Raw genomic sequence first — 20,841 nt, 5'->3', positions numbered from 1 at the left:
TGGGATGGACACACAATAGATTCCATTACAGTTTAAGATGCAAGGCCAATACCAAGGTTGTCTAAACACCAAATCTTTTTTAGTGGCTGCAGTCACTCATTTTACCCTTCATTGTCACTCATAATCCGACACAATTCTACTCACAACCCTTAAAAAACAAAGAGAAAGACTTACCTGAACAGACCTCTTTGTAGGTAGGATTTGGGGTATACCCTCCTGCATAACCCACTTGAGTGGAATAGACTCCCTTCTGTCTCCAAAACTTCCTCTCAGCTCCCCAGAAACAGCCCATACCTGAATATTGCATAAAGTACATATTGTTATGTCAAAACCTCCTTCAATACTAAATCACTCATTTGCACATTAATTGATACAGTCCATAGTGGAAGTAACATCTATAACCAGCACATGATGGTCAAATATTTCCCAAGATTATGCATAGAGTAACTATACTGAAAAATCCATTCTGCATCAGAGCACAACTCAAATAAAGCTTTATTTATGCTTCTGAACATTAACATATCACAGCAGACAAATCCTGTAAGGGTTCAAAGGCCCAAAGAAGGGGAATTCTCATGCCCATAAAAAAAAAAGTTACTTAAAAGGCAATTGCGCTATTTGTACAGCATCATTTTTACTTCAGTTGATTAGCAAGCTGTCAAAACACAATAATTTGTATTAACGGCAAACAGTTATTTAATTTTCTGCTTTCAGGCATATGCAGTCTTTAAAGGTGGCAGTAATAATGGATTAAATTATATGCTATACAGGAGGAAAAATGCTTTAGTTTAACAATTTATGCATGCAGATATTTGATGTTCAGACAAAATTCTGGTAGTCATTCACCCACATGGCCAATTATCAAAGGACATCAGACTGTCAACAGGTGTAAATTAGCAAAAGTCTCCTGGCAATAGGAATCAAGCACATTGTATGAAAGCCAGGGGGAAGGAACAAACAACACTAACATTCACAATTCTCTGATGGCTCACATAGTTAAGAGATGTTAGCTACAATTTGGAGGACTCTCTAAAGCTGAAACTTGTCATGCACACTCTAGCATTGTTTAGCTTATCCCTGATTATGGGCGATGTATTTTCTCTTTCAGTGGTAACATACTTCCTTTTATTATTCCCTTACTAAAACATCTGAAATAAAAGGCACTAAAAAATAAGCTAAATATTAAATACACTTAGAAATCAATGATACATAATGGGTTTTCTATTGATAACACTGCAGATATGACAGGTTAAAAAATTACAGAAATGTTCCTTCAAAGTACAACTAGAAGAACAAAGCAGTCCCTTCTATCAACTATGATGGCTCACAAAGTCACATTCTTTCTCTGAAACTTCAGAGCTTAACTTCAAATTAAAGTTATAATGCACCAAAAATTACGGAAGTGATGACCCAAATTTCTCCTTCTAATTCAGGTGCTCAAGCAAGCCATATAAATTAGGAGCCTAGCCTGCTCCTGGAGACCATGGAAAGAGGCAGGCATCTCCTGAGGACAATTCAGCCCACAGAAGAGATAAAAAGCTGATCAAATTATAGTAATTCTCCCTTGACTACAGAGATAGCTATGGCTATTAGACTTGGGTTCCTCAGCTAAATTAGGCTGGTGGCAAACTGCTGTAGGACCTCTCGTGAAATTCCCTCCCAGTTTTGCAGAAAGAACAATCAAGAACTCTTATTTCAGAAATTTTCCAGGCACTCACACATCACCTATCTAATGGCGATTTAAACTAGGGTGTATTTCTGTACCTAATGTCACTATTTTACCTCAGGTAAGTCTGAGAAGTTCTCCAGTAATTACGCCCCTAGGTCTAGTCAATTGATGTAGGGTGAGACAGCTTTTACACACCACTCTGCCTATGTTGCACAGAACCAACGGCAGCTGTGGTCCCATCGTTGTCCAAATCAAGAGCATAACTGGAGAACGAACGTCAGCAATCCCTGATGCTCAGGCTTCCTTCCCACAGAAGTCAGAGCATGTATAAGGGGGGACAGTGCATGCCCATGTCTCATCCCAACAGTCGGGTCACAGATGAGACGGAGCCTAGAGCAATGAGCTGGGAAGTGCTCCTTGGTCCATTGTGAAGACAGCCTTTGAACACATAGTTTAGACACAGCCTTTGAGGCTTTAACCAAATAATTGCTTAGAAGTATATTTCTATCCATGTTTCTCATATGTACATGTAAAACTGCATGTGAACACAGGTATGTCTGCAAGTTCCTTGTAAAAATACCACATGCATCCTGCCAAAATTCCCATCGCAGTACATTTGAGTGATGTGAAGCATGTAGGCAATGCTCATTAACAGTACTTTAACATGGAGGGTACGCAAATTCTGTACTTTTTTACACTGAACAGGCATATGGTAACAAAGTTCAGAAGCAAACACAAGCATACACAGCTTGGGGTAGGAGGGCAAATTTCTGTTAAAATAAAACCCTTGAGCTTCATCATTCCTGTCTGCAGTTCTTTACTCCTCATCCCCAGCCTTAGAGATGTAGCTAAACCTTGACTACGCCTTCAAACTGCTTTATCCATGAGGACACTTTGGAGGCATTACAGAATTCGACTGTGATGAAGAATGTATTCGAAAAGTGCATCTGATTTTGCTAAAGTCAACACAGAAAAGAAAACATAATTTTCAAAAATCATGACTGGGACAACAGTTTAATTATGTGAAAGGCCTATTGAATACCAAGTCTATCACAGCTTCCAAAAAAAGGTATTTCCATTCCATTGTAAGATAGTGAAAAGTTAGGAACACAGCTTTTCCATAGCTATCCAGTCTGCTCTGACAGACTTTTTTCCTTCTGATAATCCTAATTTACTCTGTCAACAAAAGAAAATTTTGTATTTAGATATGCAACCCCAAAAGAAGGAGGCAGGATCCACTTAAATCTCATCTATCTTAAATTTAGATATTTAACTACACACACTGCCCAGTTATTCTGGTTATTTTTTAGGACTGACTAAACTTGATGGTCTCGGAATTCATTAGGTTCTTCTCTACTTCCCATGACAGCATTCACCCAAACATTTTGTCCTGAAAAAAAAGGCACCTTTCAGTAGCTTTCTGGTGGTTGCATTTAGGCAGAGAGCAGAACAGGACTTTGGAACTCACATAGAAGTGGGCAGACTTAGGTTGTATTAGATTGCTTCCAAGGGTGCTTTTAATTTGTTTCATGGGTTGTTTGTTAGATCCTAAGTCTGTATCTGTATGCGAAGCACAGAAAACAAACTTCAGCCCAACACTAATACTTCAGTGCTGTGCATCCTTAATATTATAAGGGAAGTTTTGAGTTCCAGCTGCCTAAAACGATAGCTCCGTCTGCTGCAGGTGACACCGAGACCCTTGCAGAAAGGACTCTGTAGCCAATTTATCAAACTAATGTTGGCTGGACCATGTTGAGGGGTGGTGAATGAGCTGTTTCATCTATGCCAAGGAATAGTACAGACTCAAAATTTTTCCCACAACATACTCCCAGGCCTACACCTGAGTGCAAATGAGTAACCCAAAATTAAGGACACCATCCAAATTCAGATTTGAGTTCAGATATAGGCCCAGCTTCAAATACAAAGTAGAAATGCTCATTCTTTTCCTATTTATTTCAAGAATTTTAATGCTCAATAAATCCCTAACTGCACTGTCCGAAATTACTGATCATCAGGGTAGTGGTCGCTGACCCTCCTTGATCAATAACTATTATTTAGGATTCTCTCATTGATAGACCTCTCTGACCTGTTGATTTGACCTAGTGACCTACATCCTTATCATGGTTTCTTTCACTTTTTCTTCTTCCAGTTTATGTCTGAATTCATTCTGCCCTCCTTCCTCTGAGAGACAGACATTTTATTCTCTTCGTGAACTAGTCTCATCATTTCTCAAGTACGCTGGCACCTTGCACAAACAATAAATCCTCACATCCACGAGAATAGATAAAATTGAAATCTTTGTCATAATAAAAGAACCTGCTAGTAAAGGGACATAATTTACAACAATGAAATAATAAATTGCTTTCCACAGTGTTAATACATTCAGCGGTTGATGTTTGTTATTCTGCTAAAGTGGTGCCACGGTCTACAGAGAAATTGTCACAAGGACAGAAATATTAACAATAAAACCTCACATAATATTCCAGTGTTAAGACACATCAGCTCATGGAATTCCTGTTCTTCAGACCACTGGCTGCCTTAAGCCATGTTTAACATGAACAACGATTACTGAAATAGGGAAATAATCTCAGTTCAAGACTTTACATGCTCTTGTAGTACAAAAAAGTTTACTGCCACTAATTATTACTACTCTAGTAAGAAAACTAAATAAATAAATAAATAAAATAAGTAAATTAAATAAGTAAATAAAACTCAGAGGAAAAAACAGTAAAAACCAGTAGAAAAAAACCATAAAAGCAAAATAAGCCACCCGTATTATAATTTGAAACTAGAAAAAAGAATGTGATTTTAAACTATTCATGAAATAATTTGCATAATCCCCAGTACTGGTGAAGTGAGTGCAGCTTTAGAATTAGACAGCTTCCGGAGGCATTCCTAAAGGAAAGAAAAAAAAAGGAAATACTGGGAAACATACCCATGTTCCCAGAAAAAGTATTATTTGAACATAATGGGTATTGCAGAACAGTGTTTAAGCATTGAAGATATTTGTCACTTTTTAATTGCTAATTTGTAAAACAAAACCTATTCTTTTAGTGATAGGTTTTGACTGGCTCTTAATTGGAATTTCAAAAGGTATTTAAAGATTTTTTGCTTTTGAACATCAAAACCAAACAGATTCAAATGGCAATCTTTAAAGGTTCATTCATCCCTATAAACAATATTAATCATACAATTTGGGAATAAATGCTAGTACCCCCATTCCTTTCTAGCACTCACATCCATTTTCTCAAACTATTCTCTTTATATATCCATACACATATATATCTTCTGAACAACTCTTTTTGTACACAGCCTTACGCCCAGCCCAGGAACATGTGTTTCCATAGGCAACCCAGATCATTTGCATATTTGTAAAAAATAGTTAGTGTAAACTGAAGTATTTTTCTAAAATAATGAAAGCAAAGTGTTACTCTGATAAGAGAGATAAGCATCCCATTGTTAAAGGTAATCTGTAATAATTTTGAAATATTCACAGAGATAAACTGAGCAGAACTGAACCCCAGGTGTTTACTTTCTAGTGGGATGAATAGCTTTAAAGATTACGTTAACCATATTGACTAGGTCTCCATTGACTGCAACAGGAGCTCATACATTCAGGGATTAATTTATTTGCCTAAATGGAGACATTCAGGGTCATTTGAGATGCCTTAGGATATCCAAGACATCTATCTACACAAGTCTGACATAAATTACACAGGACTCAGGTGAGACATGTGCCTTTCTTGAAAGGCATCCTGAGGCCAGGCAAAATGCTCCTGGACATCTCAAATGTAACTGTTTGCATATTTTAAGGCAAGAGAAACAAGCGCATACGCCATATGCAGACATTACAAAAACCTGAAAGTCTCTGAACCTGTAGTTGAATCAAATCCCCCAAAATACAGTGATTTGTGTCTGAAAGTTGCCTATTTCTCTCCCACAACTATAAAAAGAGCCTAGCGTGACTAGCTCAGTTGTAGAAGTCTATGCTGCAGCATAAGCTAGATGAATCCTAAGCAAAACCACTAATTACAAAGTTATCTATCCTCATAATAATGTTGGTAGCTTGTAATATTGTTAGAGTCTTTATTTTGTGTACTGCATGCAATAGCCACCACACAGAACCAAAAAAACAGATTGGAAAACTTGTTTGAAAATTATGCAACGTTCAAGACATGTTCTCCACTCCTACAAGAAACTGCGTGATCCTGCAAAGGTAACCTTTACTCGCCTTCTCCAATGTCTGTTCCTATCACATCTTTGAATAACACTTGGTTTCCATGCAGGTTCCCTGATGTAAATTCCTATTCATGATTCCATTATGTAAATCAGCAGAAGCAGTAAATTTGCATCAGATGGTATTCCTGATCCAAACTAAAACCTCACAAGATGCACCCATTCTGTACTAATTAAAGTCTATTAAGTTCTGAGCTCCATAGTTGCTAAAGGAGGCTGATGCGTCAGGGACTCTCAGCTTTCCATTTAAAGAAACTCACAGCAGGTGCATTGTTTTTATATACTGGATAATTTTCATAATTTCTCTAAAACTTGTACATATATATGGTATTTTCATTCGTGGACCATTTTTTTCAATACCTTTGTCCTTTACCTTTGAGGTACATCCTTCTCACTGGGCATCAGGTGCATACACAACCCGACTTCTGCCTGACTACCCAACGACCTTTCGCTCCTGCCAGCTTTATTTACAAGCATTCTCTCTCCCCTGCCCTCCCAGCAGCCCAACAGGACATCCAGAAGACTCTTTTTGTCATATTCTGCAGAATGAATGCATTATTTCATTGGAATGCCAAGTCTTTTCTGGCCCACCGCCTGCAATCCCTACACCCACACTTCAAGGCACTTTTCCATGCAGCAGATTAAGAAGCTGTTTCAGTGCCAGGCTGATAGCAATGCTTCGCTGCAGAAGATGAACTGCAAAGGATATGGATCCTGCTCCTCCTTCTGTTAACAGGATTTTAGAATGTATGATTCCACTAAGTAGGGGAAAATGTCAGTTTTAAATATATACTCAGAAAAATAAACCATGCTGGTATGTTGAGAGAACAAAGAGCAACGTGCCCTGGAAACCTCTTCCCTAACCCCAGATCAGAGTAAGTAGGGGGACAGGATCTATCCAAAGCTCGGGAGCACACTAGACGGAGGAGACCGGCTCTTGTGCCAGCTTATGTTCTGAAACCCTAGAAGCAATGATTCTGCCAGCTGCTCAAATTCTACAGTACCCAGCCAAAAGTAGCTGGGGGCACAGGCTGCTCCTATACATTGAAGCAGTAAAGGACAGCCAACAGTACATCCCACCGGCCTACCTCAATGCATCTTGCTCTAGCCAGCATCTCCCTGGGAGCTGAAGACACAGCTGCCAGTATCCCTGCTTCTCTTGGCCAGTATAGGACTTGGCCCAAATTTTGAATACGATTTACTTAGTTACCTCTATAAAATCTGGAGAAGGAAATGCTCAGCTGCTTTAAACTGAAATGAATTTTTTCCCCAGTTGGAAGGAATAAATTGAACCTCAAGTTATATACCTATATAATAATGCTCATTTCATACATTTCCGCCAAATACTAACTGAGTGTGATTGGCGTTTTTCTCTTTAAAAAATTGTGTCGAGCAGTTGGTACAGCTGATTGACTGAAGTCAGTCCAAGTACTGATATTTCTAAGTACTGAGCCAAAGAGATATTTATGCTGTGTGCTCTGAAACTGTGGGGACAATTGATTTTTAGTTCTTTACAGGTTGAAGTGGGTACCTTGGCTTCAGCGTGAAAGGTCAGGATGAGACCTTGGTAGGCACCATCACGTTTCATCCCTCAAACAGAAGATGGGCAAACAGGCAACAAGGAAGCTGTGGTGGGACCCAGCAGATCTCCCAGTTTGGACAATCAGGAGATCAGGACGTCCTGGCAATACAGGAGAAAATCCAGCCTCTATCTAGTCTATACACAGTAGTTGTACACCTGGTTACAGCAATTTTTCTTGACTTCATGTAACTCAATAGCATCAGACTTCCAGAAAGTTAAATTTTGTTCTCTGCAGGGAAATATGCCGGTCCCTTTGGCTTCACTGTGATTGTGCACACAAATCCAAAAGTAGAACTGTATCTCACAATCACATGCAAAAAGTGAGTGAATTCAGCTTTGTTGAACATGTACATACTCCCTGTGCACTTACACAACAGTTAATAAGGACATGAAAATCTAAAATTATCAAAGCCACGTCCTCACAGGCACCAACATAAAAACACAGCATGAATTACTCCAGAGTCTTTGTTCTGCATTTTTTCAAATTCCTATTGAGTATCTGGAAAGAATTCCAGATTCAGATTGAAATGCAGTATCATCTTTTACATAACACTGTAAGATGTAGGGCACTTTGGTGAGCCATCTGTATGTATATAGGATTAATGTTATCAATCAGGATTTAAAGTAAAATTGTATTATTGATGTCTTTAGGGGTTTAACATGCAGCAACCACATAATATTTGAGCAATCACAGAATATTTGAGATCACTGGAAAACAATCAACTAAGAAATGGTTGGGAGGAATATAAAAAAAACTGAAATGGAGAACAAGCTCAGCTGAAAGAAATAAAACTCCTGATGACAGATGGCATTAAGCGGATGATCTTCCTAGATAAGCGTTGGCTCTAATGCTACAACAGGGTTGATAAATATGTTGAACAGCTTGCCTGGGGCAAGTCAAACAAAGCCCTCGGCAAGAAATTTAAAATGCAGTTTGCCTAACAGAGCAACTAAAGAGGAATTTCTTGGCTCACCATTTTGCCAAGATGTGTTCTGTTCACACTGCATGAATTCCCAGAGAAACTGTTGGGTTTGCTTCTTTTTCCATAGGAGAAGCAGAAGCCTCATGTTCATTCAAATTAACAAATGCCCAGGCAACTCATTTATGCCTGTATGGTAGCTGCTGACATTCGAAGTGCGTGTGGGCACATGTTTGTGTATGTATGTATGTTTGTATAAAATCTGCACAACAGATTAGAATTATTGTAAAAGGAAAAGCAGACTACCATAATAGAAAAGGAATATTTTACTGTCAAGAGAAAAACTGCCATGTTTTCAGCACAAAAAATATGCATAACATGTCATAAGTATAAGTATGACTTTTGAAAAACCCTGTAAGACAACAGCACTCAAACTGGGAAAAGCAATAGAGGGATAGAGAGATAGAATATGATTCTTAAAATGTGTTTGTTCAATCCATCGTAAAAGCATGCTACAAGTTATAAATAATAAAAAATCAACAGGATTTAAATAAATCCAAAGCCAATATCAAGAATGTTAATGAGGCACAAACCACAGTTGCTCTGAACTTCACAGTTATAGTACAAGAGGTTTCAGATATTACTATTTAAATGTAATTTTGATCTTAACCAGCAGAGAGCAGGGATATACCCAAGTCAGTGTATTAAAATACTTTCAAAGATGGCCTTATTCACTGCATCAGTATTCCTTCCCCGCCCAATAAGCAGGAATATTCAAACCAATTTTATCCCAAAGGTCAATAAACTGTTCTCTAGTGAGTCCACATAAGAAAATTCCATCATCAAAATCCTGTGTTGGAAAACTTCTTGCCTTCAATTCCCAGAAACTGGAAGATACGGCCCACTCAAAAAATCATTTATGCTGATCTGAAAGGTTGTCATCACACACTGGAAGGAGAATATGTAAAAGCAGCAGAGGCCAAACTTTCTGACCTTTGAGAGATGCACCAGAGTGTCCCTGTAGCCATGACACATAGCTCCACCTGGCAGAGCTGGGAGGACAACTGTGCAACATAACTTCCACCTGTGAGCTGCACCTGAACCGTTCACAAGTTCTTCTTGGGTCTAAATAATCAGAACTACCACTGTGAATCATTCCTAAAAGTGAATAGGAAGAGAATTAGATCTTGCGAGAGGGAAGAAAGCCAACCGCTTCCGCAGCTCTGCCTTCTTCCGTGGTCTTGGGGTACAGGCTGTATTCCTAATCACTGTTCTGCATCTATTTGTTCTGCATTAATCACACTCAGCATTTTCTTAATTAGGAGAGAAAAGTTAGGAGGAGTTGGAAGACGTGCAGGGTTCATTAGGCCCAAGCATATACATAAAATTCATGGGCTTTACTTCCCAGCTCCCAAAAGGACACTAGTGTGTGGATATGCCACAGGAGGAAGCCTGGCAGCACACGTTCGGATCTGGGGAACCATGTTTTCTGCCTCCTCTAGAAAGCAAATACTTAAATACTAATTCACATGTATTTAGCTCCTTTCATCCAAAACCATCAAAGCATTTTGCACACAATAATTAAGCCTCACATGAACCATAATTTATGAATTATTACTTTAAGTACTCAGTTGTGAGGTACGAGTGGTCCCAAAGCAAAGCAAAGAATCCCTTTTGGAAAAATACCAAAGGATCCCAACTAACAGGCCTTTGTTTCAAGTATCTCTTTTTCATGCTATGACTATTGGGTGATAGAAACACCACTTGATAAAACTATGTATTTTCTAACTTTTTCCTTCCTGTATTTTGGTAGTTTGTATTCTGCAGTAAAACTTTATCTGGATAAAATGTAGCAACTTTCATCTTACTCATCTTCAGTCAGGGGAATATATCTGCAATATAGTAATGTGGAAAATAAGACAAAATAAAGAACTGCTTCCAAAAATACAGAAAATATATCGGAACATTGTGACTGCTTTAACATGCTGAGCCAGATATACCAACTGGTGATCTTGATATTTGTTACGCTGAGGATAGAACCAGTCGAGATTAGGCATGAGACAAAAGAAACCAAAAATCTTTAACAAGTAAATAAAGAATTCATCCCCCAAAAAGTTCAATGTCTTACTCTTGAAAATTTCCATCTTATAAAAATTAATTTTGTTCTTTGATTGAGTTTCATTCATGAAATGGAACTAATTCTGTTTACTTGGCATTGAATAAGTATTCCATTATATTTAGACAGGTATAGAACTGGGAAAAATGAGATGAGAAGGAGGCTTCGGGAATTCAAGCCTGAAAGCAGACTGTGAAAGATTTTCTCTCTGAGGTTTGTTTCCATCATCTGTGGTATTGCTATTTTCAAAACCACAGCACATAAAAGCCTTCATCACACATTTGAATTCCATTGTGCTGGGTTCTGGGTACAAATGCAGAACAAAACTGCAACCTCCCCAAAAGTTTAGATTTCTATTTATGGGGCCATTCATATCAGTACATTCCATAAACATGAAAGAGAACTGTCACAAATTGTACAATTCAGGAATTGGAAACCAATAAACACTGTTTTCTTTAATGTTTGGGGATTTGGGAATGCAACTGAGTGAATGCTCATGGCTGGGAACAATTGGGTATCATTTTCCATGAACAACTGAATCACGTACAAAGCCATATTGCACCAAAAATTGATATGACCTGCAGAAAAGAAGTGCTATTCACAGAGTAAGTACAATCAGTCCTTAAGTGCAACATATTTGGATTAAAATTGCATGCCTTTCATGTCTAATTGATTAAAGAGGAGTCTTAATAAGTACTGTAGGGACCTGATGTTTCTTGGCCACAAAGATGATGATTGAAGTGTCCCAAGGACACAGAGACAAACCTCAGAGTTTATGGTCAAAATTCTGACTCCTTTAACTATTTATGCTCTTTAATTTCTCTTACAAAATAAACTATTGGATCAATGAAAATATGATGAGTATTAATAAAAGCATCAGAAGATCTTTGCACACCTCTGAAGTGCCCCAAAAAATGGAACCAAATCTTAATCTGAATTAACACAGTAGAATATCCAAGGATACAGTCAATAAAGAATAAATTATGCCAACTTCTGCACAGATAAATTCAGTCTAGCCACTCTTCTATCACCTTTGAAGAAGGGAGTAGTTTCTTAATATATTACCTTTCAAAAGTCTGTTAGGGATAAAAAGGACCACTGGTACAATAATATGTGAAAAAGATTGAGATAGAGCTACATGGTCCTATCATCAACCTGATTATTTGCTTCATTGCAAAGCATCACATCTTTAGTTCAGTCATTGATTTGAGGCTTTCAAATCATTTTGTGATCTTCCTTTGCTCTAAACATTCCAACACTTTGCAGAGATTCATTTTAGATCATCTTCGGTCATTTGACACACTTTAGGGCTCTGCTACTCAAGTAGAACTTGATGTACACATAAAATAAGAGATGTCATCATGGCTGTGTAATCCATTTGATTCTCTTGAAACAGTATCTTTCATATAAATTCATCTCTGCAATAATAGCAAAGCCTTACCCTTGTCTTGTGAAAATCTCTCTAATCACTTGGCAACCTTAGGGAGCTTGAAATATACAGAAGCTAAACAAAATATATTCTACTATTATAAAAGCAAAGCACCACAAACATTTTGTTACCAGCAAAATAAGAATCACTTTTAGGGCTATTCTGCAGAAAATAATAACTTGTTTACAAAGTCTGTTTACTGCAAGGAATAGAAATCTTGCCTTTTCTTTCCTTTTTTGATACCTATTGCTAAGTTAAATTAACTGCCATAGACACATTCAGAAAAAGTAAACTCATATTACTTATTTTATTTATAACCTTAGATTTTAGACAACAATAGAAAGCTGTAGGCACCCTGACAATTATTTAAAGTTACAATCTATAATTGCTCAGGAGCAAAAAATAATTACATTCAAATAGCAAGCCAATTCAACAAGCAGCCCTTTAGTCCTCCTTTCCCCAGCTCCACAGAAACATACCCTTAACCTTTTTCCAATAAAAGCCCAAACTAATAATGCCTTCTAGCCCAAACTAATAAATGCCTTCTAAGTGTACCTAGAAGATCATTAAAATTAATCTATTTTGAACCACAGCTGTCCTTAATGGAAATATAGAATTTCCAAGAGTTATTTTCTCATCTGTTAGTAACCAGTAAAATTATGGTATGTTCTTACTCGCAAAAGAGAATAACTCTTTCTTACCCACCCCCAAAAAGAGAATTACTCCAGAAAATACTAGAGAAGATTATTATAGAAAAACTAATTTATATCCAGAGGAACAGACAGAGGCCAAATAGATATGTTGTTAGTCATTTACCATTTATGCAGTAGTTGACATGCACTCATTCCCAAAAAACATGGTATGTCACTGTTGAAAATAAAGTAACTATAATAAATGCTGAGGCAGAGCGTCTGCACTGCATTGATGGCTCGGCAAAGGAATTGCCATTACACACAGCGAAGTCCATGGCCTGCTCCCTCTGCAACCCCGTGGTTTTCTTAGACATCCTCTGAACGTCCTGTGCTCTCTTCTCTGGCTGTGGTTGGCAGAATATTAAGCTAGAGGGCACCATGAGGCATACAGCCTCCGGCTGTTTTAAGGGCTGGTGTAGCATGCTCTTGCTTAAATAAATAGCCTCTCTATCCTTGAAGCTGGCTTTTGGGAGAGCCTTGTAATGTGCAATAGACATACGCACTGTCGTTCATTAAAGAAGCACCATGACAGCTGCACAGCAGCCGTCTAAGGTGGAAATTCCCGTCTTTACCATGAAGTTGGATGTGGCTGTTGTACAGCAACTCTTTGAACAAGCAAAGATACACTTATTTTTGTATACAGCAAAGTTTTTCTCTTTCTTCACAGGTTTTGAATCAGCAACTATTAAAATTTTTAAAAAAGCAACGCAATTTGTATCACTTCTGACTACTGCATTTCTGAGTAATGCAGTAGTCAACAGTGATACATGACAGACAAGCCTGAGATGCACCAGAGTGAACATTGAAGCGGATAATAAATTAGCTTATACAAACCATGGTCAGAGATCTTTGTACGAATGTATTTTGGATAACTGTAGCTATCCAACCAGGCTTGGGTAAGTCGGGTACCGCAGTCACAGAGACAGAGCTGTGCTGCCCCAGGGTGGAAGCAGTAAGTGGTCCCTTTATGCTCTGCCTTCAGCCCACCCGCTTTCCAAGCGCAGAGACATCTCTCATATCCATGCCAAGCTAGACGTGCATCCAGAAAGAGCTGTTGTCTATTTTACAGCATTCACTGTGCAATCAGTCATTTTGCCTCCTTTGGGGGCTTTAGGGGGTTTTCTGACATACAACTTCAAAGCAGGTTTAGGTGCGATTACTAGAACGCATATCAAGTTTGCAAAACTTGCCCAACTTTATTGTCCAGCAGAAAAACTTACATGCATCTTTAATTTATTATTTCTCATTACAAATCTCTCAACAGGGACCTAATGACAACTGTGGCTTGCATTTGCATGGTTTTCAACACAATTTTCAACAACAACTCCTGTACTTTCAAATCAGCACACAGGTTCTAGCTATGCGACTCCCCAAAGGTTTAATTAATTAATAATAGAAAAGCAGTCGATGTGATATGATCGGTGATATACACACATGATATATGAGACCTATGACATGCAGTATATGGCATAATAGGGATCCATCTCACAGTTGACAACAGCAGGCACTCAGGGAAGAGTAAGAAAAGGACAAATACACACGATACCTGCCAGTCCTAGTCTCTGACTTTTGCAGGATTTCCTGAGCCTGCTGTGGTTTGAATAACTCTCAGTGGATCTCTCTTCCAGCTATTTCTCCTGGCCCCATTTCAACCTGAGAAATCTTCTGTATGCAGAAAATCCTTTGGCAAGGAGACCAACAGTTTCTTATTTTATTCCAGCTTTTCTGATTTATTTTGAAACTGGCTCCTACTTGCATCCGTTCTTCTGGCCTCTACTTCTTATAAGGGGAGATATTCTGCAAAATCAATTCCCTTTTACATTCCCCATGCCTATCATTATTCTGTAGACCTCTCATACCCCACTAGGTTATCTCTTTTCACATTGAATAGTCCTAGTGTACCCTGTCGTTCCTTGTGTAGAAGATGCTCCATACTTCCGATCACCCTTTTTGCCCCCTGAACCTTTTTCAGTTCTGCTACATCTCTTTTGACCTGAGTGGTGCACAAATGCATACAGTATTCACCACATGGAAAAACCATGGGTTTATACACTGCCATAATGATGACTACTGTTTTGTTCTCTTTTCCATTCCTATTCCACTTTCCAACAACACGCATCAACAGGGAAAGGAATTGCATACTTAGGAATCAGTTAAAATCCATATATTACCCTCCTCCTAAAACTGTGTATAAGAAAGGAGTTTGGGGGCAAAATATGACTGATGGAGTCATCAGCAAAGTGCCTTCGACTCACAGCAGGCTGCAGCCAGGGACAACACAACTGGTTGAGATCTGAGAGACTCTTATAGCCTCAGGTTCCAAACAACATAGCCCTTCTGTAAGATCCAGCACATGCTCCAAAACATTTTGGATCCACACAGTACCTTGAATTCTTGGGATAATATTTGTATAGAGTCAATAAGTCTGTTAAAGCAAAAACTGCCTCAAGGCTACAAACATCTTTGATTACCCTTGGGTTTGGTCTATAGCATTGTAAAGCGTAAATAATTGTAGTCTGGAACAAACAACTGGCAGGGATCAAGATTAGTTTTAAAATTAGGGAAGTGGCGATATTTTAACTGAAGATATAAAAAATGCAATTATAAGCATATATTATAAAAATACAAATTTTGGCCCTGTCACATGCACCAAGGAATTGGTGACCTAATAAAAGTCTGTCAATGAAAGCAAAAAGAAAGGATACAGAAGATATTGGCCAGCAAGAGGAAATCTGTATTAAAAGTCTCCACTTATATGCAGTTTTCTTTGTCTGAAGGTACAGTACTAGAACAAGTAAAATTCAGGAGTATTCATGAATTCTTCACAGATGCTAAATTCTCACACTATAGTCAGCTCCAGTTGGCTGAATAGATCTGTACCACAGGTGGTTCATGGCCTGGCTTCATTTATTCATGCAACACTGCTGTTCCCTGTTTTCAGGAAATACCGTGGCATGAGATCTAGGAAATTTAAGAAAAGATAAAGCTCTGAGATGGGAAACATGGTCAACAACCTTGTTCTTCCATTTACCATGCAAACCACATTTCACCTAAGGCATAATTGGTGTTGTGTGCACATACATTTTCTCAGCTTAGGCTTTTGTTTCAAATCAGTGTCGGTCTGTTAAAAGAGGCGCTTCTATAGCGTAAGACCCAGGGTGGGGGCTGCATGCATTGGGGCATGACGTGAGAGCACATCAGGACATTTGAGGGTACAAGGCCTGCCAGGAGATTATTGCAGGATAGTGTAGACCAGGATGAACTATCCCCAGAACCACATGCAGGTTTCATCTCAAAGGGAGCCAACTGGTTCTCTCCAGAAGATAGACTGGGAACAAAGTCATATGCATACAGTAAGGACAAAAAAAAAAGAGAAGAACCCAGGTGTGGATTTCTGTAGTAGACTAGAAATAACCACTACACCCAAGCAGCACACTACACAATGGTTTGAAGAGGGACTATGTTAGCTACGAAAAGTCCTTCGACATCTAAAAAACATGTCCAGATCTTTAATGTAGCAGCACAGTAAAATGATCTTGGGTTTATTGGCCTCCAGAAAGCAAAGCAATTGATAATCTCTTTGTCTGCCACAGGGATAAACACCATCACACTTGATGAGTCTGAGTATAACCATTTTGATGCTTAAACCCCTACATTTGTCCTCTCTTGGCTTGTCAGGCACATTCCACTGAATAACACTCCCATCCTGCTGTGCAGTTGGACTGTATATTATTGTCAAGGTTTGTCTGGAGCCTTGGGTCATATTGAGCTAGTACAAATTAAGAGACAAAAGACGGTGCTAATAGCATAGAAGAGAGTGATACAGATGACAACAACATTCAACCACATCAGACTTTCCATCCCAGAAGAATGAGTCAATAAAAGCTGAATGACCATTAGCCTGAGTCTGCAGTGAGGCTCCATGTCATACCTTTGGATACACAGAAAGACACCTCACCCTTTCTGCAACTATGCATCTTTAGATAGTGTACCTAATTACAAATACATTTCAGCATTTCACTCAAGTTATATCCTTTTGACTTGAATGCGTGACTGCTACTACATAATTCATAACATGATTCTCAATAATTTTCAGTCAAGGTTCAAGCAGAAATGTGTCACACTAGGATTATATTATTTATGAGCATAATGTTGGATTTAAGCCAATGACACACCAATAAATTTTATCTCAAAGCCTGACATATTGCATGCTGTTTTCCCTGGCTCACAAACAAATAACTACGGCTGTTTCAAAATTACTTACAGTTCAACTCAAATCAGATTTTTATTGTGATTAGTTCTTATCTTATTTGAAAAACTGATCATATTATTTCTTCCTTGTAGCTGCTGAAGTGCATTTTTTCCTTCATTTCTAAAGTGTGTCCTGCACAGACAGCAAAGTCAGGTGGTATTCTAGAAGAAAAATGTGGAACAAAATGCTGTCTGACCCTCTTAAAGGGTGGAGTTTTCACTCTCTTCTAAAGACAAAAGACTTGTGTGTGTCACCCAGAAAAAGCAGAGAGCCTGTACCTGCCAGCATAGACTGCCACTGAAAATAATCTAATAATGTGGGCATTACCCTAAATACAAGGGTAAATAATGTACCTGGCATATACTGGGATGTAAGGGATTCTGTGAGAAATACTCTAGAAGCGATTCTTCCCAGCTAACCACAGGCACTTGAAATAGAGACCTCTAGGGTGTGCTTCAGCATGCAGACTTGAACAACTACATTTAGATCTCTACAAATAGGTGTTCAGATGGGACAAAAGGTGTCCAAGCTCCCATGACGGTCAGTGAGGATCGAGGGTTCAGTACCGATGCATAACTACAGGCATCTGGTGTCACCAGAGATGCCTTATGCAGCAATTCTGCATAGGATTGGCATAAGAGTGGCACATATGACAAAAGGTAGACCTGTGTCCTTGAAAGCTGGATGCCAAGGACAATTTCACATACATATTACACTTACATTTATCTGCACATGGAATCCCTAAACAAAGGTATCTAATATCATTTGGGACGTCCTGCATAAACCTACCAGGCTTTCATCTCCTAGTTCAGAAGAGTATGGCTCTCCTGTGAGACCTGTATCATCCCTGCCAGCCGCCTGTGGACGTCTCAAATGCCCTAGAACACCTTAGATGGCAGAAAACATTTGCAACGTATTTATGCAAACAAATCAATTCCCCCTAGTCTAAGCTAGTTGTTTAGACAGTGTTTGACAGTACAAGGCACCTACGGAGGGTGATTTATTCCTTTCTGAGACAGCCGTTATGAACTGACCTCCAAATGTGTTTTCTCTGACTAGGGAGAAATTCTTGACGACCACTTTACATTACATACCTGAAATCTATTGAGATTAATTCCAGCCCGATGAGTTGAAAGCACCAATGAGATCAATATAAAGATTCCAGTTGACTCCCCCAAGCTTCAGGAGCATTTCTGAGCAAGTATTTTAAAAGTAGATGAAGATTTTTGTACCTTCGATTTTAAGCCAGATATCTAATGATATATTTTTTGAGATCACCTGTAACTTCATCAGGTGAGAAAAACTCCTGAAAATCAGGAAAATCACTCTAAATTATCCCAGATGGAATAACCCAATAATAAGTAATCCATATTTTTTAATATAGGATCCCATTTTCTTGGTCTCACATCCCCAGTTCTAATATTGTCAGTCTGTGACAGCAGTCTTGTAAAGATAAATCCATTAGGAGCTGTAAGATGCACTGACAATACTTTGTGAATGTCACGGTATGTCTAAAATTATCAAAACAACACAATTTTATCCCTCCAAAAACCTCCTTATTTTTTTTTCTCTGCTGTTGTAACTACTGACAATTAGCACCACATTTTTTGTGGCTGAATAGAATAAATCATCACCGTTCTGTATGTTTTATGCTATGTCACCATGCTCTGTGCTTTATTAACAGGAATCAAAGGATAAATGCTGATGGTAAATGTGTATGTGTGTATATCCCAGCACATAAACACACACACACATATATCTCCTGCAAAGCAGCATAAATCTGATGAGGGCAGCCTCTAGTCATTAACAGGATAATTTACTTCTATTTCAAACTTAAACCAACTCAGAATGATGCCAAGCATATGTTCATCCTAGTCACTGATATATCCCTATTTATCATTGGCAAGAAATTACTTCTCTGCAAGGCTTTTGCATTGCTAAAGTAATCTAGGTGCTCTTGCTGGCTTTTTGCATAAAAAATAAAAGGTATGTTAAAGACAATTCCTGCCATTGGAGATCACTGAGCCTTATCCCAAAACCCGTGAAAATTAACTATGTCTCTTCTACTCATTTCAGTGAGCAAGTCCCCAAAACATAATTAAATGGCTGTTTTAAGGTGAATGATGTTCACTTAAAAGCTGCGATCTGATTTACTTTTAAAAGCCTCTGGATCTTCACTAATGTGCAATACACACTCTAAGTGGAAATCCACACAAAGCTAAATTCTTCATTACCTCAAGAAAGCTAAATTAACATAAACAAGTCCCTGACGGAGAAGGACAGATATTGTGTTTGAAGGCCACATTACTTTTGTTTTCAGAAGCAAAAAGAAAAAGAGATGTGGATCCTTTGAAATAAAAGAATGTTATGAAGGGTTGTGCTGATCAAGGACAGCTTTCACTTTGCATTAGGGATATTTTATTGTCCCTTATTAGTGTTTATAAATGTCAGGAAACGTCCTTGGCAAAGACCAAGCAGACAGTAGCATTTTGTATTTATCTGGGTCTGTCTTGCATAGTGCTCTGCAATCGGCCATTTACACTACCACAAAGTTGACGCACAATGCTATCAAATCAGATCACCGGCATTTAATGCCTAATGCCTATGATATGCTATAGGACAAGAGAAATTGAATAGTAAGATTTGCATTTTTAAAAGGTCCCAGAATAATGTTTATTTCTGTGTTTATCGCCTTATTTTACAACAGGCTTAGGGGAAAATTTTCAGTTCAGGGCTTCCCTGGTTGTACTTTTAAATCCTAAACAGACAATGTTCCCTGGCAATTGCTTAGAGCTGACATACCCCCTGAAGGTGTGACCAGCAAACCACAGCATCATACTTCAGGCAAGAGTACGAGGAAGAAGATGTTTAGGCACTGGTGGCAATAAGGATGAACCAGGACCAGATAGCAGGCCAGGGAACGGGGTTGTGTTTCAGTTCACTAGAAGAGGCAACAAAAAGACACTGGCCATAAGTCAGTATCTGGAAGATAAAAGAAAATAGGAAATAAGGATATATTTCTTTAATAAACATACTGCAAAGGTAAGAATAGGAACATGATTTGGTTCAGGGATGGAGCAGACTCCCTTTAGGCAAACCCTTTTTGTTATGCAATGTCTTCACAGGTTTATTTTCTCATTCCAGAACTGCAGAAAGTTCAGTGTCCATTTTTACACCACCTTGTGAACATAGGAGAGCACTAATGCTTCAGTCCTTTATCAATCCAGCCATTTAGTACACTTCCTTCACTTTTCCAAGACGTTGAAAGAGAATTAGCATGAGAAACATGAATCCCTTCTGGAAGACATTCCCTCTGGCTCTCAGTTCTTCCACAGTGTGATCTTTGTAACATCTGGTAATATTGCTGTAGATGTTTCTCCTACAATTTGGGTCACAGCACACACACCTGTTTCAACATCATGAAGTCTTACATTCTCTTCAGACAGAGATATAATATCTTCCGACATGTAGCGTGGTTTAAAGTTTTCTTCCTTTTCTTTGTGCAACAGAGAAAAATTGTTCTATTTTTACTGTCTACAAAAAAGGTATTTTTCTTGGGGTTCAAATTTTGTTTCCTATAATGTCCTTTTCCTGGTGAAAAGAACAGAGCTCATCATAAAAACATAGTAATTGAAAACTCAGTTGGACCAAAGGACTTCCTAAGACACTTTCTTATCTGACATAGCCACCAGTAGCTGTTTCAGGATAGAGTGATCCATTCTTAAACACATCATCCCACTTTCAAGTGAAATTATTTTCCTTTGGTTGAAAAGTTGCCCTGATCAAGCCTGTATCAGAAAGAGTTAAACCACTCAAGAGCAAGTCTTGTTTGAGGAGCACGGCTTTCCAACTGCTAACCCACACAGGTATGGGGTGAAGCTGCACTGCCGAGGCAGCTGAACAGGCCACATGCAAAGGCTGAGAAACCCCTGGCTCTGCCCAGGG

At 38.6% G+C, this 20,841-nt stretch overlaps 1 protein-coding gene across 6 annotated transcripts in view; it reads right to left on the bottom strand.

The window, feature by feature from the left end:
- Positions 1-20,841, bottom strand: part of MSRA (methionine sulfoxide reductase A) — a 288,566-nt gene that overhangs the window by 149,257 nt on the left and 118,468 nt on the right. For all 6 annotated transcript variants that reach the window (XM_030037338.2, XM_030037340.2, XM_030037341.2 and 3 more), the window contains exon 3: positions 175-294. In XM_030037338.2, the coding sequence (XP_029893198.1) occupies positions 175-294 (120 nt within the window). The remainder of the gene's footprint in view (positions 1-174; positions 295-20,841) is intronic.

Source organism: Aquila chrysaetos, chromosome 15, assembly GCF_900496995.4.
Source record: "Aquila chrysaetos chrysaetos chromosome 15, bAquChr1.4, whole genome shotgun sequence".
In the NCBI taxonomy this organism is placed as follows: Eukaryota; Metazoa; Chordata; class Aves; order Accipitriformes; family Accipitridae; genus Aquila; species Aquila chrysaetos.
Note: the sequence above shows the minus strand (reverse complement) of the source record. Positions and strands in the feature narration are given on the sequence as shown.